Here is a 15,396-nt window from a genome sequence, read left to right as displayed (position 1 = left end):
GTAACAGGACTGAGGAAAGGATCAATACTTCATTAGGGGAAGCAGAAAGCCTGAGGGAAGGAGGGTGGACCCTGGCTATATAATACTCCTGTGCTTGTCTTTTGCCTCCTAAATTCCTGGTAAGTGGAGGTACCATGTTTTATAGAGTTTTGTTTTATTTGTTGGGAGAAATGTAGGCATTGACTAAAAAGAAATTTGTTTCTCTGATAAAGAAAATATCCTTTGGCAAAAACGTGTGTGAAGGGGTGTTGAAGGTTGGCGTTAATGTCTGTGGGTCACTGCTGAGCTGCCTTGTCAGTGCGAACTTGTAGGTGGGACAAGCACATTCATAGAAAGTGAAAGGAAGGATGGACTTCTGAAGTGGATGTCCTTGATGGATGGTTTCTATGAAAGAGAGCCTGAAGTTCCTTGAAGCAGGAAATGTGGCTAAGTGTGATGTGGTTAAAAGAGTCTGCCTGAATTTCCAGAAGGCCTTCAGTGGAGTCCTCACTGTCCTGAGTGAGGAAAAGCTGTGAGAACAGACCTGCTCAATCTCGAGAAGGCCAAAGGGAGATCTTCCTGTTTTCTTCAAATAATGAGAGACTAGAGAGAAGGTGGAGCCAGACTTTTCATGCAATTCCATAGTAATAGGATGGCAGTTTACAGTTACAATTTGAAAAATGGAAAATTCCAGTTTGATATAAGGGAAAACATTTTTGCCATGAGGTGGTCAAGTACTGGAGGCATAAGGGCTCAGGGAGGCTGTGGGATTACCATCCTGGGACATAACTCAAAACTCACCTGGGCAGCCTGATCTAGTTGCCCCTGCTTTGGGAAGGGTTTGAACTAGCTGACAGGAATCTTGCCAACGGAAATTATTCTACAATTCTAGACTTCAAGGGAAAATAGGTAGCTGTGAGTTTGTCCTTGTGTGGACAAACATTTGGCAAAAATCATAGGAAACAGAACAGTAATAAATAATCTGTTTTAAAATAATAATAATTATCTATTTATTACTTTCAAAATTGGTTGATTAAACCTTTTAGCTATCCAGAAGAATGCATAATAAAGAATCTATAGTATATGAAGCCTCTTCCAGTATGGTGGAACAGAGATCCATTATTTTTCTTTTGAGGAGTAATCAATGTTTTTTAAACTGCTCTGGAGTTTATTGTAATTGCTGTGAAATATTGTAAAAAGTACAAAGAGAGCATATTGGTACAATGTAAGTACAAAGTAATGGTACAAAGCAATTGGTCTTAGCTGAAATCAGTTTATCAGGCAGATTCCATATTTTCAAGGCCTTTGCTATTATATTATCCCACACTTGAACTGTGCATTATAACAAGACACACCTGGTACCGAGCTCCAGTTCACACAGCAGGTACTCATAACGTTGATAACTAGCCTAACAGCTTGGGACTAGGGCTGTGCGCAATGAACATAGGCACAGTTACGATGCCTGTGGCCTGTAATGGCAATAATATTTTTACTCCACCCTTGGCTAAAAAAAATGCTTACACAGCTATGTTCTACGAGTGTGCTCATGTTGGGATTGTCTGGCTCTTCTCCTGTCACTGGGCACCACTGAGAAGCGTCTGGTACCATTGTCTCTGCACTCTCCCATCAGGTATTTATACACAGAGGTAAGATCCCCACCAAAGGAGGGGGAGAGCTTAGGCCCACACTGGGCTCCTCTTGTCACAAAGGGAAGCTTACGTTGTTGCATGTTAACAGCACAGGTGATGGGTGAGTCTAGATATGAAAACAGTCTTTGATAAAAGCACTCTGAAAGAGTAGATATACCTAAATGGGCTTTAAATATTTACATTGTTGTATTTAACACTTAACTTTCAACTCTACCTCTGAACTACCTATTTTTATATTGCTGGATTTGAGTAACTTCTGACAGCACGCAGCCAAAGTCTGGTTCCACATATGCAGTGATAAGCGGTAGTTACTAATGTTTTGCTCCTGGGGCCTGCTGTCATTGTGAATAATTTGAAAATACAACCTCTTTGCTTGGCAGTGCTCTGAGAGGCAAAGTTAAGAATTAGAAATAAAAGACAAATTTATGTGTATGTATATTAGAAAGAAGGAAAAAATATATCTCTCAAACTTACATTGCACGTGCATTGTGAGCACTGAATCTATTTCTGACCATCCCACTTCCAAAAGGATATCAAAAATTAGAGAGAAAAAAACAAGCAATAGTGAAAAAAAATGGCAAATAGAGGAACAATTATTCACTCTTTGCAAAAAAAAAGATCTCAGGCTTATCAAATAAAATGATCAGGCAGCAGCTTTAAAAATAGAATAAGATACCTTCTTAAGGAATATGGAGCTAAACTGCAGGTTTTATTGATGCACAGTTCTGTGGAGTTGAAAAGTACAAATGGATTAAGAGATGATAGATCCACTAGCAGCCATTAAATCCAACAGTCACAGTGTGGCTTAACAACCTGCAGTTCAGGTAAACCCTAAACTACTGCCAAATGCAAGCTTCATCTGACGATGACTTGTATTTGCACACTTCCTAACACCTCGTGCTGATTACTGTTTGCAAAAATCCATATGTTAGTTTTTGTTTCATCAGATCCATGAGGAATTTTTTTTTAACAAAAGTTCCCTTACAGCACATGTGCAGGAAACTGCAGCAATGAGTATTGGTCACAGAAATGAATCTTGGAACCAGTACTAAGTAGAGAAGTGGAAAGTTTCAGAGGAGCATAAACCCAAGAATACATTGGAGTCAGTGCTTTCCCTCTCTCCTCAAGCGTAAGTGTCCTCCTTGATCACGGACTTCTCATTCAGTCAGAGTGAATTCAAGCAATACAGGGCAGGATGTGGCTGCTGGATGACTTCAGTTGTAGATGCTTCCAAGTGCAAAAGCATTAAGACATTATCAGGAGCAAAGCACTGCCTTTGGGGTAGCAAAGGCTCCTGAGCGTTTTACTCATGTTCATGTCATTTACTGTTGTTCAAGTCTGAAGTTATCTGACAAAAAGGTGGGTGCCTTGTGAGAAATTCTACTTCAAGCCATCAAAGCATGAGAAGATCTATTTTGTGAAATCAGTCAGTACAAATACTAGATTGCAAGTTTAGTGGCTTTGGTTATTAATTATTTGGCTTCTGTTACTCACTCAGTGGCATTAACATCAAGATGAAAAGCAGCTTACAATTTCCAAATGCACATATTGCAGAGCCATATCAAAACAGTATTATCTGCCTTAAACTCAGAGTAAGGAAGTTTCCTTCATCAAAATGTTAAGACTTGAACACATGAAATGTCCTATTTTTTGATGTACTAAATTATGTAGGCCTACTTCTTTTTCTGCTACTAGTTTGTGGAATTAGCATGCTTTTTTCCTGAAAAGCATTGTTTGCCATTTTATCAATTTCATTACTATGAAATCCTTTGGCAGCGTTGGCTGTCAGCTTTAATTCTAGCTGCTCCAAATAACTCTGTCACCAGCAAAATTTGTCAGCTTCATTATTATCCTTTCTTTTAAAGCATTTATATCTGCTATTTAGCATATTTCTATCAACAGCGATGCTTGGAAAGATCTATTGATAGGTTCATTCCATTCTGAAAACTGACCATTTTGCTATCTTTGCTTTACTATCTTTTAATCTGAAAACTTTCTTTATTATTGCATATCAACTTCTTTAAGAACGAAGACGAGGGAGATCATTACAGGATTTGGAAAATGTGTATGTGTTGCATAAATGTATGACTTCTAGCTGCTTATTGATGCCTTCTGGAGCTCCAAGGGGTCTGTGAAGCATTACTTCACAAAAATAACATCAACCCTTGAATAGGCCCACCAGTTCTGTAGTACATCACCTTCCAGTCTGGCACAGCAATCAGATTTAATGGTATGTAGTTCTTTGGGTCACTCCTGAATTCTTTATTTTTCCCTTTTTTTATTCTTCTGACACCCAGGATAGTTTAAGCTAGTAGCAAATTCTCACATGTAATTTGAGCTTAGGAATTTCATAGGATTTGTTTTCTTTACAGTGGATGTTAAGTTTCTATCACTTTTTACTATAAAAATATGTACTTTTTTTTTTTTCCAGCAAGGGGAAATAACTGGATTGTCATTGACGCCAATCATTGTCTTGTTTGTAAAAATTTCTGACAGTCTTCAATGTATTTCTTCCCATACCTGTAATGAGGGAATCATTACCTTCACTGTTACCTTCTGAGTTAAATGACATTCTGTTTTTGAAGAGAGATGAACAGTTCAAATCATATGAAAAACTAGTTATATACATTAAGTCATCAACTTCTTAATCTCATTCAGAACTTTGAACTTTGAAGTGTAATATGGAATGGCTCGCTCTAAAAATGAAACAATTATCCTTGAATTTGGGTATCAGAAATAGCAAGGATTTGATACTAAAATTCCACTGTTTCATGTAGTGAGCCCTATGATAGTCAAAACTATTACTAAGTCCTCCCAGCTTTACCAACATTTTTGACAACCTTTATTGATAACTCCTTATAGCTGCTGGCACTATTAACATTACTGATTGTTTTTGATCAGTTTCCCGTTTAGTAAACTTTAAGAGATTATATTGAGGTTTCTGTACTGGGCAAGACATCTTCCTTTAGGCTGAATTTGGTTATGAAAGGCCAGGAGAAACAGTTCAGCTAATTTTTTGAATTACAATAATGAAAAAGTGTTTTCTTGCTTATGTTTAAGTTACATAAACCAGAACGATAACAGATTTCTATGCCTCATATTATGGAGGAGGTAAAATTTAAAATGCTTTAGTAGTGATCCCTTTGTGCTTCTTTCTGTCTCAGTTAATGACTGTGTATGTTATATGTTCATGCCATTGTTGGACATGTAAAGAGCACAGAGTAGGAACTGTAGGTGGCAGTCAGGCATTGGGAGGAGAGAGCACAAAAGGGCAGTAAGAGCGATGAAAGGACTGTAACGACCAAAGTTTCCTCCATTCCAGAACCTAGATTTCATTGCAGATTTTCTCAGCTTTAATATCACACTGCAACAGAAAAACATGTCTCTACCCTCAAGTATCTGTTCATGATGACAAGTAACAAATTACTTTATTTGTCCTTTTCTCTGCTATCTGGTGGAAGTCTGTTCTTTTCGTATGTTTCTTACACAGCTTAAGACTCACAGTGGAGCTAATGCAGTTCTCTGTAATGGCTTTTCTGGTCTTTATCTAATTCCACAAAACTGTTTGGAAAGGTTTTTTAGCAAAATCAAGGTCTAAAAATTCAGGAAAAGGAGCTTTCCACTAAATCCTTGTCCTGTCTAACATTTACATTTGTTCTGAAATGTAGAATAGCTTTCTTGAAAATGTCTAGGCAGTGATAGAAGGGGAGAGAAGCTGGGAGTTTCTGCTGTAGACATCTACTATGAGGCATGAAAACAAGAAGGCCTGATACAAAAGCTTCATTGTTGTTTTTTAATCAGTGTATAGAGTTGTATGATGTACAGTAGGTTGTGAGATGAAGGGACTTAAACTAACAAGATGTCATCAAGGAGTAGAATATAGCAAGGTAAGGATTGTCCAATTAATTCTTACAATGTGGTGGTGACAGTTTTTTGATACAGAAGATGGAGAATACAAATGGAAAAACACTCTTCTCTAGAGGTAATTCTCATTATTGGGATGGCAATTTAAATGAGCTCAGTCATGAGAATATTAATATTCCTAATTCTATGAGAGCAAAGTGAAGGGCAAAACAATGATAATGGTCTTCAAAATAGGAAGAGACTATACTGAAAAAATAAATACACAAGTCTGCGTGGGAAACATGACCAAGGAAAAAAAAATGAAGAGCTTCCTGTTCCAAAAAAAGGTATTCAAGACTCAAGTGCAAAATAACCTAAAGCAAAGGAAGAATAGGAATTATCGCAAGAGAACAACTTGTTTGAGCCATGCAGTGGTCTGAAAATCAAAAGGGAATGTGAAAAATCAAAGAATTAAAGGTAGATATTCAAGAATTGCAGGAGTGTGTTGGACAAAATCAGAGCAATGCATAAAATAAGTAAAACAAAATTAAGGGTAACAAAATTTTATTCTGGTATGTAAATTAATAAGCAGAAGGTCAATTAAAGAATTGGACTGCAGCAAGAGAATACAGTTTTCCTGTGTATACTGTGTATCAGGTGAATGGTAAGGAGTTAACATTGCAGGGAGTTCTCAGAGAATACATTTGAACATATTTTGGGAACTGACAGATATTTGGTTTTGGTTTTGTTGTACAACGGTAGACTTGGATGAACCATTAGAATTCTTTTTTCAGTTGCCTGTGATTCTCTGTTTGATAAGGTTTTAATTGCATGAGGCTGTATTTTTTTTTTCCCATTGGGATTCTAGCTGATTCATTCAGTAAGAGTTCACCATCAAAAGCTGCTCTACAGATGAATTAGGGCTGTGTTTTTTAGGAAGATACTGGCTTTTGAATACTGTTTTATTGGTAGCAGAAGTTGGGAAACGTAGAGTCTTGTGCAACGGGAGGAATTGGAGAATAAATCAAGAAAAGGGTCTTCTATTCCTGCATGTGCTGCGAAAGCTGAAATTCAAATAAGTATCTAGGCTAACTTCTTTCTAGAATCCTAACTTCTGGTTTCAGTAAAGTGTTTCAGTTTTCAAGCACAGAAATCAATAAAGAGGTAGGAGCCCCAGTGGGATTTACAAGTCTCAGCATCTATTTGGATGCTCTTCAGCTCTCCCAATACGGCTTCCATTTAGATTAATGATTAATACCTATTGATTCCAATGAGGTAAGATCTCCTTCAGTGTTCCTATGTGATCATGAGCAAGCCACAGAAAATAAACTTTTTTACTGGCACGAGTAATTTCTGGTTAGTTTCAGGCAGCTCTCTTCTGGGAACAGTAAATGAAGTATTACAGAAGTGTACTGTGACCCAAGTTGACCAGTGAGAAATAATGTTCTCTTTATGATTTGACTTCAGTCTTTGTTTATCATCTTTCATATGGAGATTTGTCACTAACACTTCTGAGACGATTAAAAACTGCACTTATGGACATTGTAGAAGTGGATTATTTCTTATGATCTAAATGGTAAGTGGGGAAAAAAGTATAGGAAATGCACATTGAATGATATCAAGGGAAAGAAATATTGCCCATCCAACGATTCTGTAATCATCCATCCTTGCAAAGTCTTTATTAAACTTGCCCTCTCTTGACAGTTTCAACAGTCAAGACTACTTCCCAGTGCTCTGATCCCAACTGTCAACTTTCAGTTAATGCAGAAGAGCACTTTGCCTTTTTCATATGATACTTTCCAGTGCAAATCTTCTAGTGTCTTCATCTTGATGCCTTTATAAATCTTTCCTCTGGTTACTGTTTTTCCAATAAGTGTGGTTGAGAGATGCTAATCAGTTACTATGAATTTAAGGTCCTTCTTTGGCAGAACACTGTGGGCTTACTTTATATCCACTGACTTTAGTCTTGAGCTGCAATTTTCCCACCACTTTTCTTGCAGCTTACTCAGTTTGGGCAGGTGGTCCAAAATAAGAGGGATAAAATCAGCTGTGTAGCTTCTGTGAATAAAGGTGCCAGAGATTAAAACTGACTGTATAGTACAGTTAGTATACTACATAGTATGTAATTTATTACCAACTGTCAGTAGTTTAGATTTCAAGAGTCCATTTACTAGTGAGTAATTTGTCTTCATTAGTTGTGTTTAAATAACTGTGGGCTATTACAGCTGGAGTACCACTTACGCAGTGGCTTGTTTCTGTCATACAAGCTTCCCTTCCTGTAGAAATACAAGAATTGCCATATGCAGGAAGCCCCTGGAGTGTAGTATTTGGTATGATGGTGTTCTCTGATTTCCAGGTTAGTACCTTCTGTTTCAGAGGAGGTGTGGTGGGTTGACCCTGGCCAGGTGCCTACCAAAGCCATTCTATCACTCCCCCTCCTCAGCTGGACAGGGGAGAGAAAATATTACAAAGGGCTCATGGGTCAAGATAAGGACAGGAGAGATCACTTGCCAATTACTGTCATGGACAAAACAGACTCAGCTTGGGGAAAATTAACTGGATTTATTACAAATCAACCAGAGCAGGGTAATAAGAAAAAAACCCCAAATCTCAGAACACCTTCCCTCCACCCCTCCCTTCTTCCCGGGCACAACTTCACTCCCGGATTCTCTACCAACTCCCCACCCCAGCGGCACAGGGGGATGGGGAATGAGTTTTATGGTCAGTTCATCACACGTTATTTTCTGCTGCTTCATCCTCCCCAGGGGGAGGACTCATCACACTCTTCCCCTGTTGCAGTGTGGGGTCCCTCCCACGGGAGACAGTACTCCACGAACTTCTCCAATGTGGGTCCTTCCCACGGGCTGCAGTTCTTCACGAACTGCTCCAGCATGGGTCCTTTCCACGGCGTGCAGTCCTTCAGGAGCACACTGCTCCAGCATGGGTCCCCCACAGGGTCACAAGTCCTGCCAGAAAACCTGCTCCGTGGGCTCCCCTCTCCACAGATCCGCAGGTCCTGCCAGGAGCCTGCTCCAGCGTGGGCTTCCCACGGGGTCACAGCCTCCTTTGGGAACCCACCTACTCTGGCGTGTGGTCCTCCACGGGCTGCAGGTGGAGATCTGCTCCACCGTGGACCTCCCTGGGCTGCAGGGGGACAGCCTGCCTCACCATGGTCTTCATCACGGGCTGCAGGGGAATCTTTGCTCTGGCGCCTGGGGCATCTCCTCTCCCTCCTTCTTCACTGACCTTGGTGTCCGCAGGCTTGTTTCTCTTACATCTTCTCACTCCTCGCTCCCGCGGCAGTTTCTCCCCGTCCCAACTTTTTTTTTCCTTCTTAAAAATGTTATCACCAAGGCGTTCCCACTATCGCTGATTGTCTCGGCCTTGGCCGGCGGCGGGTCCGTCTTAGAGCCAGCTGGTATGGGCTCTCTCGAACACAGGGGAAGCTTCCAGCAGCTTCTTACAGAAGCCACCCCTGTAACCGCCCCGCCCCACCCCCCCCCGGCTACCAAAACCTTGCCACACAAAGCCAATACAGGAGGAAAGGTAGTCATGGGACAATCTGCATTCAAAGACTACCCTCTTAAACTCCTGGTATTAAAGGTTGGTTGTTGCTCAAATTTGAGAGCTTATACATCTTCCAAAGGTCTAGGAGATTTTTGTTGTTACTTTTCTTTTGCAGGGCTTGCTATTATAACTGGTTAGTCTTCTCACTATACATATATGTTTTGAAGCCACTGAGTCTGTGATATGTTATATCCCCTGAAATGTTGTATCTTGTTTTGTACACAGTTTTTTGGGTTTTTTTTCTTAAGTTTATTAATCCAATTTTTTAAAGGCCCTTTTAGTCTTTCTCCCATCTAGTTGAAATAATGTTGTGTCCTCTGTATGGGTTTTTTCTTCTCACTTTTAAAAGCTGGGTTGGGTGACATGATTAATTGTTGACAAATTTAATTGATACCTGTCTTAGCTGAAAGTTAAACTGGAATTTTGTCATCAAGGAAATACACTTGCATGTCAGTGAGAAGACCTTTTTAAAACACAACATGTGTGAATAAGTTTGAACTGAGAACTTATTACTGAAGTAGAACAGGCTTCTTGATTTGTTAAATCCTCTTCACTAAATACAGAGTGAGAGCTTCAAGATAGAGGTAAAACTCAGTTTAGAAAAGGATAGAAGACTAGTAGCAGCATGAGTAAAGCAGAGACCTTAGGAATGCATTCCACACCTTCAATTATAGTTTATAGAAAATCTGTTATATTTTCAGGATTCACTTGAAAAATGAGTTTAGCTTTTCACTAATCAAAAACTATGAATGTGAACATTGTTGACCATTGCGGTGTTGAAATGTTGTGATGACACCATGAAATGTGTTGTGAGCAGTCTTCATAGCATATTTACAGAGTGTTAAATCAGTTCCCCAGAAAAACAGACAGGATTGTGTTTTGGTCAGGTGAGGGAAAGGTGGTGGTAGGAAAAGCAGTCAGGCCAAAGCTATTGCCTACTGCCAGATAAGTAGAAATGCTCATTTTGCTTGACATGACTTCCATGTCATAAAAAGTTGAGGAAAGAATGAGACATGACAGTGAGCTGATAAGTGCTGTTCATCTTCACTGCTCTTAATGCCTGCTGACACTTCATGGGTAATGTTGAGCTCTTGTCCACCCTGCCATCCCTAGGAGATGTCAAGAGTTTGTTTCATCCTATGTATGTCCCTGTCTGATCCTTTCAAAGAGCTGGACCATTGCTTGTTTGGAAGATGTCTGTAGAATCTACACCAGCCTTATCTGAAACACCTCTGCACAGCAATCAATCGAAATCTAAAGTGCTCAGGAGATAGGTGATGCTGTCTCAGTTCTTGTCATGGAAGGTAAAAAGCCTTTCCATGATTCAAGAGAAACCCACCTGTGTTTGCAACCTGTCTCCTTGGCCAATTTAGTGGGCAGGGTCCATGTGTCTGTGGCACAGTGTGTACAATTTGTGGTCTGATAGTAACATGGAGGGTGTGCGCATCCAGTACGAGCCATCAGCTTTCTTGGAGCACTGTTACTGCATCTGCAAGTTTGTGGAATTACAGAAGCAGTGTTTTAAGCAGTCATCTCCTGAAACAGATTCCTTGAGAGAAATTGTTCAAGGAAAAATTATACTTAATTTGACTGTGAAGTAACATGCAGGAGGTTATTTAAGAAAGAAGTAATAATATCTGAGCCACTGAGTAATAGTGACCACAGTATAATTGCTTTCTGTATCCTCAGGAAGAAAAGATACAGAGAACCACAACAGAATTATACAAAGCTGAAAGGAGATTTGAATTGAGTGAAGTGCATTAACAAGGAATTTTAGTTATGGTGTTTTTACTTTTTCTGACAAAGTAACATGGTTATGTATTATGTGGAAGCTATTTGGGGTTATTAACAGAAGATCTAGATAAGAATAAAATTAGAATCAGGGCTATAAGAAATAAAACAACAAAGGTCAATAGGTTACTTTTTCAATAAGGGTTATGTTACCAATGCAAAGAGCCACATATGACAGCATGCAGTGAGAGAAAGGGGTATTAATGCAGTTGAGGTGGATTTCTAAGAATAGCTGTCCATTATTCAATACTCTGAGATGTACTGTGAAACTGTTTCACTTATTTGATACAAAACTTTCAATATTGGGGGAAACATTAAAATGTTGCTGCATTTACAGATGATTTCCAAGCTGATAAACCAGGTATGCAGCTGTCATATGGTAGCATTCTCTTGGGTTTCTTGTTTTATATTAATATATTGCATTACTAATTGTTTATTAATAATATAGAAATTGCCATGCACAAACTTAAATCACCATTGTTAGAACTGAGGTTCACAGTGTTACCCCGTATAAAAGAGATAACAAGTAAATATTATTTCATGAAGAAGCAAAACCAATTCAAGAAATCAATATTTAAGTTGTGTTGTAAAACAGTACCCCTACTAAGATATAGAGGATTGGTGTGCTGTAACTGGGCTTGCATATTTTGAAATGCGTATGTTTCTAATGCTTGTTTTTCAAGGAATAAAATATTGGAATTAAAACATTCTCATAATATTTAGTGTACTTAAATTATCTTTATTTATCCTTTGTACAGGGCCTAATACTATTAGCTGTTAAGCTGCTTCTATTATGGTTTGAATTTTTGGAGCCATGCAGTGTATCATTAATCCAATTGAATTTTTTGCAAAAGCAAGAAGACTTACTCTTTGTAATGTTAATGACGTTGGGATGGATTTTGTAGCTCTGCAGTTTGCTTAATTTTTCTGCATTTCCTCCATTAACAAAAGAAGATTGTGAAGTGGCAAAAAGAAGATCGTGCATTAGCAAAAAAAAAAAGTTCTCTATGTTGATTTGCGTTATGTGGTTGGATATTTAGACAGTGTCTAGTTGCGAAGACAATAATGTGTAAAAATATTTTATTCATTTATACTGACTGATTTTAGGATCAAGTAATGAGAATTTTCATTTATTTCTATTGTGTTGTTATGTTTTCAATTGAGGTAGCTTTGTTCAATTTACAATGAAAAGTTGATCCTATCAACTTCACTGTTCAGGTAATGGGTGGTAATGGCATAATCCAAATGAAGGAATAACGTAGATGCAGTTGCTGCTTTTGGTCCTGAGCTGGCTTACATCTTGACTGAGCCCTTTGGAGCTTTTGGTTTTGGAAAAACTTGCTGACAGGAGCACCATGCGATGCAGTCGTGCTAGCTCTGCTCTGCAGGTGCTGTAGCTCCATTCACACAGTGCTGTGCCGAAGTCAATAAGCCATGCTGGTTCCAAGCTAAGCCGTTTGAAAACCACTCCTGTGTCTCTGCATAGAGATTGTGGTATATCTGTAAACCAGGTGACCCAACATAAAAAGTAGAGAATTACTAGTAGTGGCCGTGGAACTGAAAGATGGTCTTCATTTTATTTTGCACACAAAATTAACACTTGGCAACTGCAGAGATCACGCGAGTCCTGCATTGCTCTCACTTGTGTATCACACTTGCTCAGCTGTAAAGAGTAAAAATATGGAAAATTTTACTAAATTCTAGTCTGATAGCACTTTGCAGAACAGAGGGGGGTTTTATCCACTTATTCAAAAGACAGTTTTGTTCAATGAGTTTCTCTTATTATTGTATTATATACTCTTTCATGTATTATTGAGCTGTAAATTTAGCAGCAGAAAAACATTGATATTTTGAGATAACAAAAAATGGGTTGTGTTAATTTATTTTGTTCCTTCATTACATTACAGGTACTGTAAGAATTGAAATGTTCAGGAACATGCAAAATGCAGAAATCATAAGGAAAATGACGGAAGAATTTGATGAGGTATAGTATACAAATAGGTCTTTAAACATTATGAAATATATTACAATATACTTTTGTTTTAAAATAAAAATGCAATGGGCAAGAAACCAGTGGATAAGCAATGTGTCAGTATGAGAAATTGCATTGACAAGCAAAGCAGCAATTTAAACTATTTGATAAGGAATAACAAGCCAGCATGAGCTTTAGGAAAGAATAATAGTGGAAAACCAAAAAATAATAAAATAATTTGAAAAAGCTGGTTAGAGTTGCTCATCTTGAATAGCCAGTGTTGTGGATTGAGTAGGCTCTGGGTGCTGAAATACTGGTTCAGAAAAGTTTGTGAATTAGCCAGGTTAAGGGCATAAGTGTACTATTACACAAAAGCATGGAGCAAGTTCACATCCAGTGGTGTAAGAGAGCCTAGCCAGGTGTGACGCTGCAAGAACTAGCTTGGATCCCTGTTAGCCCTGGTCTGGATCCATGTAGACCCTCATATATCTTTGTATGGCTTTAGGGATATCCTTGTCTGCCTGCTCCCTGGGTATTAGAAAGGTTAATTACAGGAGGCAGTAAGAAGAACTGTGGAAAGTTTTCTCATCCCACTGAAATTGGTGGTGGTATTCTGGATTCTGAAGTTCACCTCTTGGAACTGTCATCATAGAACAAAGAACTCCAGATTCCCGAGACAGGACTGCAGGCTTGGCATTTGCAGCATTCTGCTCTGTTTTCTGTGTGCAAATTATGTTTTGTTCATTTGAAATGGCAATTTAAACTAAATAATAACTTGACGTGAAAATTACAATTTTGGAACAGTGTTACAGAAAAAAATACTCTTTCAAAAGATCTAAGCATTTTGTTTGAAACAAGTGTATTACAATTCAGATTGGATTATCTTCTGTCAAAATGAAAATGTTCCTAATGGTGAATGCTTTTTAGCTTTGAGATTTTTCAAACTGTAATTTGTTTGATTTTTCATGTATAAAGAACTTAAACATTCTGAGTATTCATTTTGTATAGTGAGGAAAACAAATGCTGAAACATGATTTTTCTGTAGGACAGGAGTGTCTTTTTCTGACCAATTCAAAACGGAATGCTAAGGCTGTGATTCAAAAAATTAAGCAGGAAAACTATAAATGTGAACACTGCTCTTTTTCACGATTTTATTCTGCAGGATTTCTATCTTGTTCATGGCCGTGAACAACAAACTGTTCAAGTATGTACTTAACTACGGCCGTGTGGATGCTCCTTTTGCTGTACTCAGGTATTCACTCAGGGCCTTTGGGTACAGGTGGAATAGGGTACAGTGAATAAAATGTAGGTGTACAATGGCAAATAAAAGGTTTGTATCAATTCATGCTACTTTCTGGCTGAAATAGTGTTGCTTTTTAAAACATCACCCAACCAAAGTTAATAAAATGCAGTGAATTTTTACTAGTGTAGTTTGAAAGCAGAATTGGATATCATCTTTAGTCTAGCCCCATTGTACAAAATAGAATGGCCAAGGCACTGTCCAGAAGGCAAAGAACATTGATTTTGCCCAAGGGAGGATTGTCCCACACTTGACAGAAGAAAGTATGTCTCAAAAAAACCTTTTCAAAAACTGTCAAAGTTTTTTCTCAAAGGAGAAGAAAACTCTCTTCCTTATGCACAGTATGAATGTACATACAAGTAACATATCTCAAAGAATTACTTACTAGTACATAACCTTTCATTCTCCATTACCTGAAACTTTTCTGAACTTCTGCAGTTGTAACAGAAAGTTTCCATTCTAGCTTCTGCCTTAACACTTGAATGGATTTGTGAAAGAAATTGTGGGGTTTGGTATAAAAACGTGAAATTGGTAGTTTTATACCACAACCCAGTCAATACTTTGAAATCTGGAATAAACTCATACCCTGTTAGCAGTGGAAAATATTTTAGAGTTTAGTGCAGTTTTCAACCACTGTTCATATATCAGATCGTCACAGCATAGTGAGTTTATAATTGTTATATGGCCTATTTGTTCATATTGCTAGTCATAATATTTCAGATTGGTCTGTGCCTAAAAGGATGTCATAGTCACAAAAAATACAAACTTTGAGAATAAGAGCAGCTTACATGACTGTTCAGGGTAAAACACATAATGAAACAAACAAAATCTTTTTCAGTCTTCAGCAGATTGTAAACTTGCAGTTGCAATTGGCATAGTGTTAGCTCACTTCTTGGCCCTCTGCTTTGTGTCCACCATTTCAAGATTCAGAACAACAATCATTTGTTTCTGGGAGAGCTGTAGGTGAGCAGACGCTATTTGCCACTGACAGTCCTTTGACTAAAGGCAACTCAAGCTAAATTCAGCAGATCTGCATGATCCTTCCTAACCTTTCTTTTCTTGTTGGGGAAGGGAGAAGAGAACCCAGGCAGATCTACTTCTTGCCTCCTTTCAGCAGTGCCATTGGCTGGGCTCCCTGACTCTGTGCAGATTGACTAGACTGCTTCCCTGAGTCCATACTGCCACTGATTTTTTTTTTTTTTTTTTTTTTTTTTTGTGAATTTTTAGTAAGCAATAAAAGAAAGGAGCCAGGAGGAGACCAACAGTGCTGGCTGGACCAGGTGGTCATACATTAT

At 38.4% G+C, this 15,396-nt stretch overlaps 1 protein-coding gene across 11 annotated transcripts in view; it reads left to right on the top strand.

Moving 5' to 3' along the window:
• Positions 1-15,396, top strand: part of STAG1 (stromal antigen 1) — a 203,965-nt gene that overhangs the window by 94,580 nt on the left and 93,989 nt on the right. For all 11 annotated transcript variants that reach the window (XM_049803267.1, XM_049803268.1, XM_049803266.1 and 8 more), the window contains one exon: positions 12,737-12,813. In XM_049803267.1, coding sequence (XP_049659224.1) covers positions 12,737-12,813 — 77 coding nt within the window. The remainder of the gene's footprint in view (positions 1-12,736; positions 12,814-15,396) is intronic.

This window comes from Accipiter gentilis, chromosome 6 (assembly GCF_929443795.1).
Source record: "Accipiter gentilis chromosome 6, bAccGen1.1, whole genome shotgun sequence".
In the NCBI taxonomy this organism is placed as follows: Eukaryota; Metazoa; Chordata; class Aves; order Accipitriformes; family Accipitridae; genus Astur; species Astur gentilis.
This window is presented reverse-complemented; position numbering and strand designations above follow the sequence as displayed.